At 56.2% G+C, this 16198-nt stretch overlaps 1 protein-coding gene across 4 annotated transcripts; it reads right to left on the bottom strand.

Annotated features, from left to right (window-relative positions):
• Positions 1-3202: 3202 nt before the first annotated feature.
• Gipc1 (GIPC PDZ domain containing family member 1) lies at positions 3203-14261 on the bottom strand. Of its 4 annotated transcripts, XM_074053943.1 has the most exons (9): positions 14171-14258; positions 11790-11844; positions 9901-9984; positions 6882-7198; positions 6010-6195; positions 5732-5912; positions 5044-5156; positions 4113-4194; positions 3203-3985 (listed from the first exon to the last, which is right to left on the bottom strand). In XM_074053943.1, exons 4-9 carry the CDS (start codon positions 7167-7169, stop codon positions 3834-3836), a joined length of 1002 nt encoding a protein of 333 aa, XP_073910044.1. In that variant the 5' UTR covers positions 7170-7198; positions 9901-9984; positions 11790-11844; positions 14171-14258; the 3' UTR covers positions 3203-3833. The 4 variants fall into 4 exon arrangements, with proteins under 4 accessions (XP_073910044.1, XP_073910045.1, XP_073910046.1 ...); XM_074053944.1 differs by lacking the exon at positions 11790-11844 and having other exon boundaries at positions 14171-14261; XM_074053945.1 differs by lacking the exon at positions 9901-9984 and having other exon boundaries at positions 14171-14257.
• Between the last annotated feature and the right edge of the window lie 1937 nt (positions 14262-16198).

The raw sequence follows: 16198 nt of genomic DNA, 5'->3' as shown, positions 1-16198 counted from the left end.
CGCCCCTTCTCTGTCCAAACCTGGAGACTCCCAGAGCCCCAGCCTTAAGTGTCTGCCTCTACCTCTCTGCCTCACAGAGCCACGTCTGCCCCCACCGCCTATTTTTACACCATAGCAAATTCCTGGCCCTCTAACCCCATCAGATAGACCCTGGCCATTTACAACCCCAGGGCCCCTACCTGTGCTGGGCTGCCCTGTCTCTTCCTTCTCCCTGTCACCTGTAGTGCCATCCTCGATGTCCCCACTACCAAGGCCATGTCCCTGTCCCCCAGGGACCCATCTCTGACCCCCAGGACTCTCTCTGAACCCACACCCTCATCTCCACACACACCCCCTCAGCTCCATCTTTATGCCTTCAAGGCCTCATCTCTGTCCCAAGGCCACATCTCTATCCCCACTGTCCCACCTCTGTCCTCATGGGCTCAACTCACTGTCTCTGTCCCTATGGGACTACCTGTGTCCCCAAAGCCCCATCTCTGTACCCCACAGGCACATTTCTGTGCTCTCTTCCTCTCTTATGCTGGCCCTACCCTTGGCCACCCCACCTGCACCCCAGATACACACACACACATGCGCACACAGTTCCACCCCTTCCGGCCCCACACTCCTGCTTTAGAGGCCTCAGGTGGACCCAGGGGGAACCCCCTCCCTAGTGCGCAGGCGCACACACACACACACACACACACACACACACACACACACAGTTCCTCCATATCCTGGTGGTGAGGGCTGAAAGTACAGAACTGTCCCCACCCCCAGCTCTATGGAAGGGAGGATGGACAGACACTAAGACCCACAGGGACAGACAGACAAATGGAGGAGGTAGAAATAGACCAAGGTAGTCACAGCCCCCTCCTTCCATACCCTTCTCTCTCCCCCCTTACCCCCCACCCCTGCTCTCTGGACCCAGCGTTCTTACCTGGTGCTGCTTGGGAGGCCAGGTCCCCATGGCCCACTGCTGGGCCCCTGCCGCCCGCGCCCGCTGCGCCCTGGCTCTACAGGCCGCTCCCTCCCTCTTCCTGGGGCGGCGCCTGGGCTCCCTGCCTCCCTCCACCCATGGCCTCCAGGGGCCGCTCCACCCTGCCAGCCTGCCCGCGGGGGGCCTGGAGTGGCAGGGACCCCCCTGTACTCCTGGTGATGGGCAGTGGCCATTTGAGCCTCCCCCTTCTGCAAGGACACAAGCTCTCTGGGACTTGGCCTGGTCCCTTGCGACCCCTCCTCCCTGCGGGGCGGGAGCAGCCCCTCTCCCCTCAGGCGCGGCCTCTTCCCTGCCTCATTAATATAGTGGATAAAATCTAAACACTGGAAAATGTGAGTGTCACCAGGGGTAGCTGAGGCAGACTGCAGGGGGTAGCGCTGTCCAGACTGGGGCTTTGGAGTTGGGGGGACTGGTCTGCATGGGGCGGGGGGGGGGCAACAATGTCCCTCTGTGTTCCCAGAGCCTTTGTGGGTGTCCAGATGGGGTGGCAGTGGGCAGCACGGTGGCAGACTGGCTTGGGTGATGTCCAGTGTGGTCGGGAGAGCCTCCCACTATTTACACAGGGGCTTAAGCCCAGCCAGGGCAGCAGGCGCCACACCCCAAGAAGAGGGGGAGGCTCGAGGGCCCTGGGGAGCCAGGCCAGCGTCTGCATCCTGCTTTTGAACCACACATGGAACACCCAAGCCGCAAAGGCAGACACATAGCCACAGCCTCACTGCATGCCCTGAGAAGCAGGGTCACGACCTGGGGACACACAATCTCATACCTGGAGACTCCTGTTCCCATCTCAGTGGCAACCAGGTTGCCACTGTCCCCTCCCTGATACTGAGTTGTCCCAACACCTAGCTTTGCAGACCACACATGGTTACTGTCAAACAAGCCTCTTCCCTTGACACCCCAAAGAAACAAAGGAACTCCATGGTGCCCCTTAGCACTGGGAGACAGTCTTACCTGGCACCCTGGGACTGCTGTCAGAGTGTCAAGTCATTCCATGTCACCTGGAGATGCCCCCTCACAGACCAAGTCACACTCAGTACACCCAGGACTCCAGTGACACCCTTGGAACACCCGAATGTAGTCCCCCATGCAGCTTTGGACACCCCCTTGAGACCTAGTCAGTCACCCCAATCTCCTAATAGCAATACCCTGAGACAGGCCCACACTTCCGGACACCCTGAGACAGACGGTCACCCCCGAACCCCTAACAGTAATACCCTGTGAGACATAGGCTCAGTCTCACACTCCTAGACACCCAAACACAGCCGGTCACCTCCATCCCAGAAACTAACACCTAGAGACACAGATTCATACCCCTGCCTGGACACCTGAGACCTAACTGGTCACACCTCACCCCTAAAACAGCAACACAGAGACAAATGCCACACCCCGATCCGACACAGCCCCATAGTTACAGCCCATAAACCCTACCCAAATAGAGTCTGGAACACAGGCTTACCCGCAACACAGACACAAGTCACCGGATCACCGGCGTCAACGCTGATAGGCACATTGTCCCAGTCCCTCACCCCGGAACTGTCCCCTATCACAGATACACAAAGAAAACACCTAAAGGTGCCAAGGGGGACCAAGCCACCCAGACTGCTGTGCAGGCGCCATGGGCCTTCCCTCCCCCTTCTCAGTGCCCCCCTGCTGGGAACGGGGAGCCAGCAGGGTCCAGGCTTCCCCGCGGCATCTCGGCTGGACCCCAAACATTCCTGCCGGGACCTCTGGCCTGGCTCCCACACTTCCATCCTCTCCCTTCCCTCCAGGTCTGGCCAGGGTCCCGCCCTCCCTCTCCTTGATCTCAATCCTCCAGGATGGAGTTCATTGTCAAAACAACTTGCTCGGGTTTATGTCCACGGACCTCACATGGGGGCCGTGCACAGCCAGCATCAGCTTTGGTGGGGTGCGGTGTGGTGGGTGGGGGACCTCCCAGTGCCCCCCATGTCCCTGGAGTGACGACAGCCTTGTCATTCTCAGGGAGCAGTGGGGTGGCCTTGATGGAGCGGGGGCAGGTTTGAACCCTTCCTAAGCCAGGAATTTTCAGCGTTGCCTGGAAGCCTGGTGGCCTGCGGCCAGGAGCCGCGTCAAGAGGACAGTGGGAGGGGGCAGCGGCCCGGGGCCAGCTCCTAATTCAATTTGGAGCGGGAGGAAGATAGATTTCAGCTGCTGCCTTTTTCCCAGCCCACACCCCCCCTCCCCGCAAGTGACACAGGTCCAACAGCAGATAGATTCTTTATGTCCGAGACAGCAAATTCAGATACAAAAGCCCACCGCCATCCTGCATCCCTCCCTCCCGCTCCAGTTTGGGGCAGGGGCCATGAGAGAGAGATAGATGATGGGGTGTGGGGGAAGTTTTGGGGGTTCACAGCAGAGGCTCCTTTCAAATGCAGAGGTAACAGAATCCAAGTTGAGGAGGCTCCTCTTGGGAGCGGGGAGGAAGGTATTATTGCCTGTGCTCAGGGGAGACACCCCCTTTTTGCATTCCCTGCATCAGGAAGCTAGAGAGGTCATGGCCCCTAAACGGAACCCGAGGTCCCAGGGGGACAGAAGGGACCAGTTTTGGCAGCTGATCGTGGAAAGTGTTGGGGGCGGGGGCAGCCGTCCAATTTGGCCTGTCCCCTCCCCCATGCCTGACCCTGCTGAGGTAGTGGGGAACCGGGCAGGGGGGGGCACTGCCGGGGTCCCCTGGGAACTGGGGAAGGTGGTGGTACCGACTGGAGTGGGGCACTGTCCTCCAGATGCTAAGCTATGGGCCCAAGCTGGATGCTCAGGTCCTAGCCGTGCCGTGGTGTCCCCAACAGGGACGCCCCACCAGGCCAAGCTGAGATCACCATGAGGTGCAGTGGGAGTCCTAGTAGCGGCCGACCTTAGCGTCTCCAATGGCTCCCCAGACGTCAAAGACGAACTCGTCCGGGAAGGCAAAGTCACCAAGCCGTTCATCCAGGGCTTCGGCTAGCTCGTCTGGGTTCCTTTTGTCTTTCCCTAGCTCCACCATAGTGGCCGCTGTGTGGGACAGGCACAGAAAGGAGGCACAGATGGCGCAGGGGGCCGAAGGGAGCAGGGGAGACTCAGCCCGAGCTGGACCTGGAAGCCCCCTCCCCCATACGCTGGGAGGCCCTCAAGCACGTACCCAGCTCTGTGTCTCTGATTCCCATGTAGCTCTCCAGCAAATCGTCCACCTTCTCAATCGCCTTTTCCTCAAAGGCGGACGGCTGGGGTCGGGGGAGGACAGGGACACCACAATAATAAGAATATAGCTACCACTGTACTTATTAAATGCCCTTATTATCTGGGCATGGCAGTGCACACCTATAATCCCAGCACCTGGAAGGCTGACCAGGAGGAGTACAAATTCAAGTTCAATGTGGGCTACGTATTGAGTTCCAGGCCTTGTCTCAAAAAAATTAAAAGTCAGATGCCGGTGGCTCACGCCTGTAATCCTAGCTACTCGGGAGGCAGAGATCAGGAGGATGGAGGTTTGAAGCCAGTCTGGGAAAAGAGTTCATGAGACCCCATCTCAAATAACCCTTCACAAAAAAGGGCTGACATAGTGGCTCAAGCGGTGACAGTGCCTGCCTAGGAAGTGTGAGTTCAAAGCCCAGTGCCACCAAAAAACATTATAAATAAAATAAAGCTCTTATGCTCTTTTCATTTTACCACCCCATCCACCTTCCTTTCTTCTTGCCTCCCCTCTCCCTTTCTCTCTCTCTTTTTTTTTTTTTTTTTTGAGACAGTGCCTTGCTATGTAGTCCAGCCTGGCCTGAAACTCACAGTCCTCCTGCCTCAGCCTCCTGAGGGCTGGGATTATAGGTAGGCACTACCACTCCTGGCTCTTATTCACATTTAATCCCCTAGCACCGTGTGAGGAAGGTATTAGTACTCAGTGTCTTGTGTCCTATTTCATAGGTGGGGAAGCTGCTGTCCAAAGAAGCTTCCCAAGCTGGGAGGTGGCAGAGGTGGGTCTGGATCCAGGCAGAGCTGCCCAGAGTCCCTCAGCTGCCAGGGAGTGCTGTCCCCATGGACAGGCAGGGCAGGAAGGCCAGGACGGCTGGCTCACTCACCAGATCCTCCACTGTGGCAGGACCCCGAGATCGGAGCCGGAGGGTCCCTCGGCCAGTTCCCAGTTGTGGGCCGGAGCCAGGGCGGCCACCCGCTGAACGCTGACTGATCATGTCTGTGGGAGACAGGAGGATTTTGGGGTGTGGGGGCAGACAACCCCTCCCAATTTTCTCCCAGCTTTTTCAGGGTGGGTGCCTGATTCCCAGGAGGTAGGGCTTAGCTAGAGAGGGGACTACAGGGGACAAGAAGGGGGTGGGACTTGGGTCTCTGGCCACTCTGGTCATAGCTGGTGGGTAAGTGGGGGGATAGAGTTGGTGAGCCCCAGACCAGCCTTACCTGTCCAGGAAAGTGCTTAGAGGCCCCCACCCCCACCCCAGGGGCCCGGGGCCCATTCCTGGGAGTTCGTGAAGCCAGATGGAAAATGGGGGCTGGCACAAGAGCGGCCAAGCCTGGCTTCTCGGGGCTAGGGGGCGGGCTGGCCAAGGGTTGGGAGAACTTGGCTGGACTCATGGAAGTTGGGTGTGGGGTCAACTTCCTGCAGGCTGGGCGGAGTGCTAGCGCCCCCGCCCTTTCTTCTGCAGGCCAGGCTCGACCGCCACCTGCTGGTGCATCCCGGAACTGCAGCCTGGGTGGCGCACCGAGGTCAGGGTGTCAGGTGCAGTGGTCCTGGTCGTGGGGGGGCCCGCTCACCAAAGGCCTTGCGGGGCTCCGTGAGCTTCAGCGTGAAGGTGCGGCCTCGAGGAAGCTCCTTGAGCAGCCGGGCCACCTCGTAGTGCCGGCAGCCCAGCAGGCTCTGCCCATTGATGGCCTCGATCATGTCACCCACACTGATGACCTGGATGTGGTCGATCACGCTGCCCAACTTAATGCGCTGAGAAGGGGACGTGGCAGGCGGGTGAGGGGCGATCAGTTCAGGGGGAACCCCCTCTGGGACCCCCGGGCTGTGGGGTGCCCCTCCACTCCGGTACCTTGATGAAGGCGTATCCGGCCCCGTTGTCCGTGATGGTCAGTCCCAGAGCATCCTCGGACTTGAACACCTCCACCTCCTTGCGCTGCCCCTTGACATGGGCGAAGATGAAGTCCTCCAGCCCGATCTGGCCCCCCAGCAGCTTGTCCATGTCCACCTTGTGGGTGTTCAGCGTGCAGAACATCACCTGCAGGAGGGAGGGAGGTGCTCGTGCCTGGCCTCCCTCCCGTGGCTAAGGCCTGGGGGTCTCCAGCCCAGGCAGGGACCCCACCAGCATCTCAGCTCTGCTGGGACAGGATTCCTTTCTCTGTTGCCTCCCTCCATCCTCTCTTTCCCTGTCTCTGTCTCTGTCTCTGTCTCTGTCTCTCTCTTTCTCTCTCTCTCTGTACTGGTGTGGGACTAGGATTTCTGCCATGGCAAGACTTGATTGCTGCTTCCGGGCAGTGGAGGCTGTATGCAGTGAGCACTCCATAAATGCTTGTGGAATGAATGAAGGGGCTCAGATCCGACCCAACCCTGAGATTCTGTGAGACCCACTGCTGCCCCTTTTCCCTGCCTGGCCTGGGGCCAGGTCTCCAATACACCATGGACAGGTAAGCCATTTTTTTTTTTTTGGTGGGACAGGGATTTGAACTCAGGGCTTCACACTTGCAAAGCAGGCAGTCTAACATTTGAACCCTACCTGCAGTCCATTTTGCTCTGGTTATTTTATATATGGGGTCTCAAATTTTATCTTGCCAATCTCAGCCTCCCAAGCAGCTGGAATTACAGGCGTGAGCCACCGGCTCTGGGCGCCAGGTGCATCTTGCTTGTGACCTGAGCCCCCCATCCCTCCCCACCCCCCAGAGTTGGGGTGCATCCTGGGGGGTGTACCTCGGCCGCGGGCAGGCGGAAGGCCTCTGCGATCTTGCCGTACAGCTCCTTGACGTTGGTGAAGCCCTCGATGCGGCCGGTGGGGCTGCCGTGGGCCAGCTGGGTGTGGAAGACCAGGCGCGGGCGCAGGGCGGCGGGGGGCGGGGGCAAGCCCACCTGCGGGCCCCCGGCCCCGCCCCCGCCCAGAGGCCCCGCCCCGGCCCCGCCCAGCCCGCCCCGGCCCGGCTCTGCCTCCTCATTTTCCACCAGAGGCGGCGCCTTCTTTCGCCGCCCCAGTCCCAGCGGCATGGAGAAATGGGGGGGTGCGGCCAGGAGGTCTGCAGAGGGGAAAAGATGGGGAGGGGGGCTTGGGTCAGGGTCTGGGCGGTGGCTTCGGGTACCCCGCCCTCATGGTCAACATCAGACAAGCCCAGGGTGGAGCAGCGAAGGAGTGGTTCCAGGATAACACTAGGCGCAAGTCCCTTGTAGTAACACGGCTTAGGCCGGGCGTGCTAGCGCGTGGCTATAATCCCAGCCACACAGGTGGCCTAAACAAAAGGATCCAGGGCTGCTGGAGTGGCTGAAGTGGTAGAGCACCTGCTTAGCAAGCAGGGGACTCTGAGTTCAAACCCCAGTACCACTAAAAAAAAAAGCATACGATTTGCTCAGAATGTAGGCAAGTCCTCCGTATTTTTCTTTCTTTTTATTTTTGCTGTACTGGGGTTTGAACTCAAGGCCCACGCCTTGAGTCACTCCACCAGCCCTTTCTTGTGGTGAATTTTCTTTTTTTTTGAGATAGGGTCTTTACACCTGTTTGCCTGGGTCCTCCTGATCTCTGCCTCCTGAGTAGCTGGGATTACAGGCACGAGCTACCAGTGCCCAGCCTTACTTTCTTTTATTTTTATTAATGTGTTTACATTTACTTTTATTTGTACAGTGTTGAGGATGGAGCCCAGGGCCTCTGCACATACTAGGTGAGGTAAATTAAACGTTCCACAGCAGTATTTTCTTGTGGCGCTACTAGGGTTTGAACTCAGGGCCTCATGCCAGACTTTTTTTACTTCAGTTATTTTTCAAATAGCATAGCTGGGATGACAGCTGTGCACCACCACACCCAGCTTACTGATTAAGATGGGGTCTTGTGAATTTTTTCTTTTTGCCTGAGTTGGCCCAATCCTTCTCATCGCTGGCTTCCCTACTAGCTGGGATTGCAGCGCACCACCACACCTGGCTTCCTTTCATTGAAAGACATCAGTTGAGGTCTTTAATGTTGTGTGGAAAAACCGAGTATCTCCCCCTTTCCAAGCACACCGAGGATGGCACTTACCGACCCCTTGGAACGGGACAGGAATTTGAGCAGCTGTGGCCAGTGATTGTAAGGAGTGTGACCCAGGCACCTCGGGGCAGAGGCTGTGAGGTAATTACTAGAGCTGTGCTGATCTAGGGCAAGGTGACCATTTCATGGGGGGAGGGTGGCTGGTGACACTATCAGGCCCTGAGTGACCAATCAATGGCACCTCTGGCCAAGTTGCAATGGAGTACAGCAGTAACAAAAAGCAAACACTGAGCTACTCGGGAGGCTGAGGTGGGAGGATTGCTGGCACCCAGGAGTTCAAGGCCAGCCTGGGCAACTTGACGAGACCTCATCTCAAAAAGTAAACAGTAGTCAGGCACTGGTGGCTCATGCCTGTAATCCTAGCTATTTGGGAGACTGAGATTTGGGAGGATCAAGGTTCAAGGCCAGCCCGGGGAAGTAGTTCCTGAGACCCCACCTCCAAAATAACCAGAGCAAAATGGACTGAAGGCATGGCTCAAGCCGTAGAGCACCTGTTTTGCAAGTGCAAAGCCCTGAGTTCAAACCCCAGTCCCACCAAAAAACAAAAAAGAGGCACGTGACTGGACCTTTCTGTCTTTCTCTGTTCCACGCACTTTTTTCTTTTTTGTAATGACAGGGTCTAGGGTCTATGTTGCCTAGGCTGGTCTTGAACTCCTGGGCTCAACCAATCCTTCAGCCTCAGCCTCCCTTGTGCTGGGACTACAGGCGTGCACCACCACACCTGGCTTCATGCACCAATATGATAAAGACAAGCAAAATTTCTGACTAAGAAATGGTTGGAAATGTGTGGTAGCTACACAGGTTGCTCACTGTGCAAACGCCACAGGCCAAGGAGGTGACTGGCCTGGATTTTAGCCTGTGCTCTGCCTGCTGTGTGCTTGCCCTGGTGTGGTGATGTTTACTGGAAGAAAGCGTTGTTTTCTACGATTCATTTTTCTTTCTTTGTTTTTTGTTGTTTGTTTGTTTTTGTGGTACTGGGGTTTGAACTCTGAGCCACTCCACCAGCCCTTTCATGTGAAGGGTTTTTTTGAGATGGGGGTCTCACAAACTGTCTGCCTGGGCTGGCTTTGAACCTTGATTCTCTGATCTCTGCCTCCTGAGTAGCTGGGATTACAGGTGTGATCTGGTGCCTGGCTCTAACGTAGTTTCTAACAGTGCTAATAAGGCAAGAGCAGTTTTACTCAGAAGGTCAGGAGGCCTCTCCGAGCAAGGGAAGGGAAATGGGAAACCTGAGTGACAGGAAGAGGCCTCCAGGCCAGATGCTGGGGCAGGAATGTTCCCGACAGAAAGAGCAGCTAGTGCAAAGGCCCGAAGGCAGGCCCTCTTCCCCAACCCCTCGTGCCAGGGATTGAACTCAGGCACTCACGTTTGCTAGGCAAGTGCTCTAGCAGTTAAGCCACAGCCCCAGCCCTTTTACCTTTGGGTTGTTTTGCAGATAGGGTCTTGCACTTTTGCCTCAGATTGTGATCCTCCTATCTCTGCCTCCCGATTAGCTGGGATTACAGGCATGCACCACTATGCCCGGCTTCTGTATCAACCTAGATTTTCCTGTAGACAGGGGACTTCCTGCTTCCTTCCTTCAGACTGTCTCTATGTGGGGCCATCCTGGATTCAATGGAGCCCAGCTGGCTGTGTCCACCCTCGTGTTCATTCATTCATTCATTTGTCCTCTACTGTCACAAGGCCCCGCCCGTCACCACTCACCCACACTATGCAGTGGCTTGCTCTGGGTCTCGGCTCTGCCCTCGCCCCCCACGGTTTCTTGTCACAACAGCAGCCAGAATGACCCTGCAAGACATATGTCCTGTCACTCCTTTGTTCTGCTCCTATTTCACTCAGAATCAAAGCCACCATCCTCAATGCAATGTGGCCCACAGAGCCCTGTCTGTCCTCATCTCCCGTCCTCACCTCTTCACCCCTCACTACTTCCTCAAGCCACACTCTTGCTCCAACTGAGTAGACTCAGACCAGCCACAGGGCCTCTGCTCGGCTGTTCCCCCTGATGTCCTTGTCTCCCTCCCTCACATCTTTCATCTCGACTGTTTTCTGAGTGGGCAGGGAGTTTTGTCTGAATTATTTATCTCTATATACTTAGTGCAGGCGCTCAATGAATATTTGTTGATTGAATGATGCCAAACTCACTAGCTCACCAGTCCTTTGGCCTGGCTCTGGCAGACGAAGGCCACAGGCTGTGGTGCCTGCTCTTAAGAGGGTCTTGTCTCCCCAGCAAAAGCCCAAGTCCCACCTTGGGGTCGTCCCCCTCCCTCCCCGTCCTGTTTCCCAAAATAGATTGGATTTTTGTGTATGTGAATTGCCCTTTTAGTGTTTGCCCCCCACTTTTTTTTTTTTTGGCAGTACTGGAGTTTGAACCCAGGGCCTTCGCCTGGAGCCACTCCACTAGTCCTTTTTTGTGAAGGATTTTTTCAAGATAGGGTTTCACAAACTATTTGGCTGGGGTTGGCTTCGAACTGAGATCCTCCTAATCTCTGCCTCTTGAGTAGCTAGGATTATAGGTGTGAGCACCAGAAGGTATATTTATTTTTGTGGTACTGGGGTTTGAACTCAGGGCTTTACACTTGCTAGGCAGGGCTCTACCATTTGAGCTACTCCGCTAGTCTGCCTCTTTTCTAAAAAACCCAAAATGGTCTGTAGTGTTTGTTTGTTTTGCAGTGAGGGTCTGCTGTGCAATCCAGGCTGGCCTCAAACTTGTGAGCCTCCTCCCTCAGCCTCCTGAATGCTAGGATTACAGGCATGCATCAGTGTGCCCAGCCAGTCTGTCTGTTTTTAAAGAGAAACGAGAAGGAGGAGCAGGAGAAAGAGGGAACCAGCGGTCACCACTCCTTATCAGCACTGCCTCTGGCTCTGTCAACTGGGATGCTAAGAACATGTGTCTGGAATGTGGCCTCACGTCCTACTAGCTGTGGGACTTTGGACAAGTATCTCAACCTCTCTGAGCTTCAAGGGAGTCACTCATGGGCCTGGAACAGTCCCTGGCAACAAAGGATCTATATACAGACAGCTGGGATTCTGGCTTTCTGGAGTCCGAGGCAGGAGGATCACAAGTTCGAGGTTACATAGCGAGACCCTGTCTCAAAAGAAAAAAAAGAGGGGACTATAAAAATGTAGATAACTATTACTACAACTTCCATCCGCTCTTTCAGTCACCAAGTTCCCAATTGCCGGCACCCCCACGTTTTTTTTTTTAATTTGGTGGCACTGGGATTTGAACTCAGGGCTTCATGATGGCAAAGCAGGCGCTCTACTGCTTGAGCTACACCTCCAGTCCATTTTGCTCTGGTTATTTTGGAGATGAGGTCTCAGGAATGATTTGCCTAGACTGGCCTTGAACTGTGATCCTCTCGATGTCAGCCTCCCAAGTGGCTGGGATTACAGGTGTGAGCCATCAGTGCCTGGCTAGGACCCCACGTCCTGAGTGCCACTCCCTGCCCACACCCTCGGCGTGGGTTTGAACTGGCTTCCGTGCCCTCTGCAATGAGGAGGGCAGAACAGCAGGGAGGAAAGTGAGTGACTACTGGATGTGTCTTCCAAGCCCTAAGAGTCACTGAATTCAAATCCCCACCCCTGCCACTTACCAGCTGTGTGGCCGTGGCCAAGTCACCTCACTGCATGGGACCTCAGCTTCCTCATCTGAAAAATGGGCAGAAGTCCTGTCTCTCAGAACGCTTACGGGAACCCAGACGCCATGCCTGCACGTGACCTGGCTACCACTTTAAGGGCTCTGTCATTATACTCCTTGTCGTTATTTGTGGTGCTGGGGATGGGACACAGGGCCTTGCCTATGCTAGGCAAGGGCTCTGCCACTGAGCCACACTCTCAGCCGACTACTGTCATTATTACTGTTACCTTCTTCTCTCTCCTGCCCAAGAGCATCCTCCTCCTGCCTGCCCGCCTGCCTGCCAAGGCTTACTCCAGGCCACCGCCTCCAGGCAGCCTTCCTGGCGTGCCCCCACCTTTTAGAATGGCCTCTATGATCTAGAAGACTCAAGCCCAGGAACTTAATTACACCCTGCCCTGACAGATCTCTTGTCTTCTAGCCTCCAGGCTGGCATTTAACTTTGTGTCTCTATTTTAAAATGTAAACCACATGGTTTCACCCCTCTGCTTCAGATCCCACAACAGGATTCCACCCTATAGGGGAACAACTTCAAAAAAGAGTGCTGGCCTTACTGTGAGCTATTGACCCCCGCAGAATGGTGGCTGAGTTCTGTGTCTGATCTTTGCAGTATTGGCTCCTATTGGTTCCTCACACTTCAACTTTTTTTTTTTTCCTTTTATGCAGTACTGGGGTTTGAACTCAGGGCCTCACGCTTGCTAGGCAGGCACTCTACCACTTGAGCCACACTTCCAGTGCTTTTTACTTTGGTTTATTTTTCAGGTAGGGTGTTGTGCTTTTGTTCTGGCTAGCCTCAGACAGTGATCCTTCTATCTCTGCCTCCTGAGTAGCTGGGATTGCAGGTGGGAGCCACGGATGGCTGGCTCCCCTTCCATTCTTCTTGTTTTGTTACCTGCTTCTCCCCCAACTAGAATGCCAGTTCCCCGCAAAGCAAGGTTTTTTGTCTCGCTTGCTCTTCTATCCCTGGTGCTACATACAGTGCTGGCACACAGTAGGCGCTCAATAAATATTGGTAGGGCCTGGGGGTGCAGCTCAGTGATACAGTGCTTGCCTAGCATGCCTGAGGCCTTGAGTTCCATCCTGAGCACATCCCAAAATTATAAATGAATGAATGTATTTATAACCTCATCTAATTATTCTGAGCCCCCTGTCCTCAGAAGAGCACCCCAACGTGCCCGCTGGGCGTCTGCTGCCGCCTGCACCCCTCATCCACACTTTCCCCCGAATCCAGGGATGGAGGGGAGCTTTGCCCGGGCATGGGCCCTGGGTCGGTGGAATTCCCAGCAACCCCACTCTTATCCCTGGAAAAACCTGAAACTCAGCAACCCACAGCCACACAGCAGTGAAGTGGGGGGAGCAGGAAGTGGGGTCCTGGGAGCTCACATAAGCGGGAGGAGGTGCCACACCCCAGCTCCCCCTTCCAGCAGGGCACTGTTTTGGAGAGAGGGAGGGCGGGAGGCGGCTGATTCACTCTTGAAAAACCGGCTTGGAGTGTTTCCGGGGAGAACGCCCACTGCCCCATCTTGGCCTGGCCTGCCCTGGGGGGACCCAGGGGACCCAGGACTCCAGCATCCTGGCTTCCTTCCATTTCCCTTCGGGATGCCACTGTCTGCATGGGAAAGGCTGGACAGAGAGTGGAGGTGGCCGGAGGACCAAGGTATTTCAGCCTTGCCTCCCAGCTTGGGGAGGTGGTGGGGAGAAGGGACAAGGGACAGCTTCCTTTGTGAGTGGCTGGGTCCTGGTGACCTGTGGGTGGAGGAGGGAAGCAAACACCAGCAGGTGCAGCTCAGATGGGAATGGGGAGGGAGGGTTGAGAGTGGGAGGGGCGATGCACCCAGAAGCTGGTCAGGGACACCTGAGCCCTGGCACCCTGCGCATCTGCGTTAATGGAGGAGCCTCCAGTTCTAGACGGTGTGGGGACCCAGGTTCGAATCCCAGGTCTTCTGTGTGACTCCCCCGCTCTGCGCCTCACCTCTAAAAGAAGTTAACAGTCCCTCCCATGAAATGTTTTGATTCAATGATCGCATGGCAAAAGGGTGTCAAGGAAGTGGTCACAGCACTCCGCAGGATCGGGAGTGTCCACAGGAGGAGAGGGGGCAGGGCATGGCCGGAGCCCTCTGCCCAGCGGCGGGAAGCGTTTGCCGCTCGTCACCAGCGGGCAGGGAGCTGTCCCCCTGGGACGGGGTCTGGGGCATCCCGGCTCCCAGTCTAGACCTCCAGTTGCGTCCACGCAGCCGGCCCCGCCCCGTGTGATCGGCTGGATCCTCGTGGATCTGCGACCCCCCAGGTCCGCGCTGGGGTCCCCCTCGGGACCGCACCTCGCGGGTGGGGGACACTCACCTGCGCCGCCACCGCCGCCGCCCTGCGCGTGCCCGGCTCGGCCCTCCGCAAACTCCGGCCAGGGCCTCTCCAGCAGCCGCGGCCAGGGAGTGGGCGGGGCCGGCGTCCGGAGTGGGCCAATCAGCGGAGGCCGCCCGGCGCTCCTGACCAATCAGCGACTCCCAGCTTTGGGTGGACCCTAAGGATACATTCCAGAGGGATCCCTCCGCCTTCCCAGCCTCTTGTCGATCCCCCCTGCACTGCTGCGCAATGGACTATTCCGTCCCGCCTGAGTCGCGGCGGGCTGTACCACTGCAGGGCTGCAGAGGGGGCAGCTTCGGCTGGGCCTGGGCCAATTGCGAGGGGAGGAAGGAGAGGAGCAGCCAATGGGAAGCTAGGACCCTTGGACCACGTGCTGTTGGCTGACTGTCAGTCTAGGGGTGCCCTGGTTGTTAAGGGGCGGAGGACCCGCAGTGGGAGTCAGGTGACCAAGGCTGAGTTTTGGGGAGAGGATGCGAATTCCCACTCCTCACCCAAAAGCAGATTTTCTGGGAGATCTGGGATGGAGGAGAGGGCAATCCCAAACCCAGTTCCTGTGCCCCAGCCCGGCCATTCTCCGAGGGAATAAAAAGATGCATTCATCCCAAGCGGGCGGGCGGGCGAGCGGGGGACCGAGATGAATAGGGAGGGTCCCGAATGTCTCTGTTTCTTGGGGTGCACAATGCACAAAGGTATTCATTCAGTCAGTCGTTCATTCAGTCATCAAATATTGAACGTGTCCCCTGCTCGGTGCCAGGCTGTGTCCTACCTCTACAGACACATCAAAGAATAAGTTGAATGTCTCCTGGTGGAGGGACAGTTTGGGGGTGTGTGCAAAGGTGTGGTGGCCAGACAGAAGGGGACACACTCTGTAGGATGGGTTAGGATTGTAGGAAAAGGTTTTTGGTTAGTTGAGCACCTACTGTGTGCCAGATCACAGATGGTCTACCCGCAGGAAGTTGACCATTCATGGTACGTATCCATCTAGCTGTGAGTTCACTCAGGGCAGAATGTCCCTTGTCGACTACTGACCCCTTCCCCCAGGCTGGCCCCAGTAAACCCCGTGTGAATGGATGCACCAGGTAGAGAGCCCTCAGGTGGCCTCAGGTCCAAGAAAGAAAGACACCAACGCCCCTAGAGCAGGTTAGATGGCTCTTTCCAGGACAGGGGAGAGTTTTCTCCTTCAAGTCCAAAGCCTGGGATTGGACCAGGCTCTCCTTGTGTTTTCTGGGAATTGTAGTTCTTGGAGGCCTCTGGTTAGTGGCCGTGACTCCAGGTTCATTGAATGACAAGGTCTTTGCAGTCCCCAGGGGGAGTTTGGGAGCATCCAGGCCATGGAAGAGGCTCTAGGCCTACAGCTGGGCTGCTTTTGGCTGACCCCACCCAGCTAACAAACACCAGTCCTGCCCTGGCCAGAGCACCAGGCTCAGCCATTGTCTCTCCCTTCCTGTTCTGTTAGCCTCTGCCACCCCCATTGAGCCTGCAGCAGCCTTGACTGGGCCATTTGCCCTCTGCCAGGCTGTGTTTACTACCCTGTGTGTGCCCGGCATGGATCACCTGCGTACCTGCCCCTGAACACCTGGAAAGGGCAGAATGTGGAGCCAGATCAGCCTAGCCTGCAGAGTCCAGAGCCCAGTCACCTCCCTCCTATTGACTGATAAGGAAATGCCAGAGAAGAGGATCATGGGATTGCCCAAGGGCACAGAGCAGCCCTACCCAATTTTATAGTTCTGGAAGCCTGTATGAAAACCAAGACTGGGAGGCCCAACAGGGGAGGAGCTCACGATTGTCACTCTGTCCCTTTGAAAAGAAAAAAAAATCCCCACTCACTAATGCCAGCTAATACTTGTAGATGGTTGAGTTGGAAAATCTGCATTTTTGAAGCCAGGTATGGTGGTGTCTGTCTGTAATCCCTGCACTTGGGAAACAGAGGCAGGAGGATCACGAGTTCCAGGACAACCTGGGCTACACTGTGAGACCCTGTGTAGAGGAAAAAGTGATTCAAGGCAA

Source organism: Castor canadensis, chromosome 14, assembly GCF_047511655.1.
Source record: "Castor canadensis chromosome 14, mCasCan1.hap1v2, whole genome shotgun sequence".
NCBI classification, from domain to species: Eukaryota; Metazoa; Chordata; class Mammalia; order Rodentia; family Castoridae; genus Castor; species Castor canadensis.
Note: the sequence above shows the minus strand (reverse complement) of the source record. Positions and strands in the feature narration are given on the sequence as shown.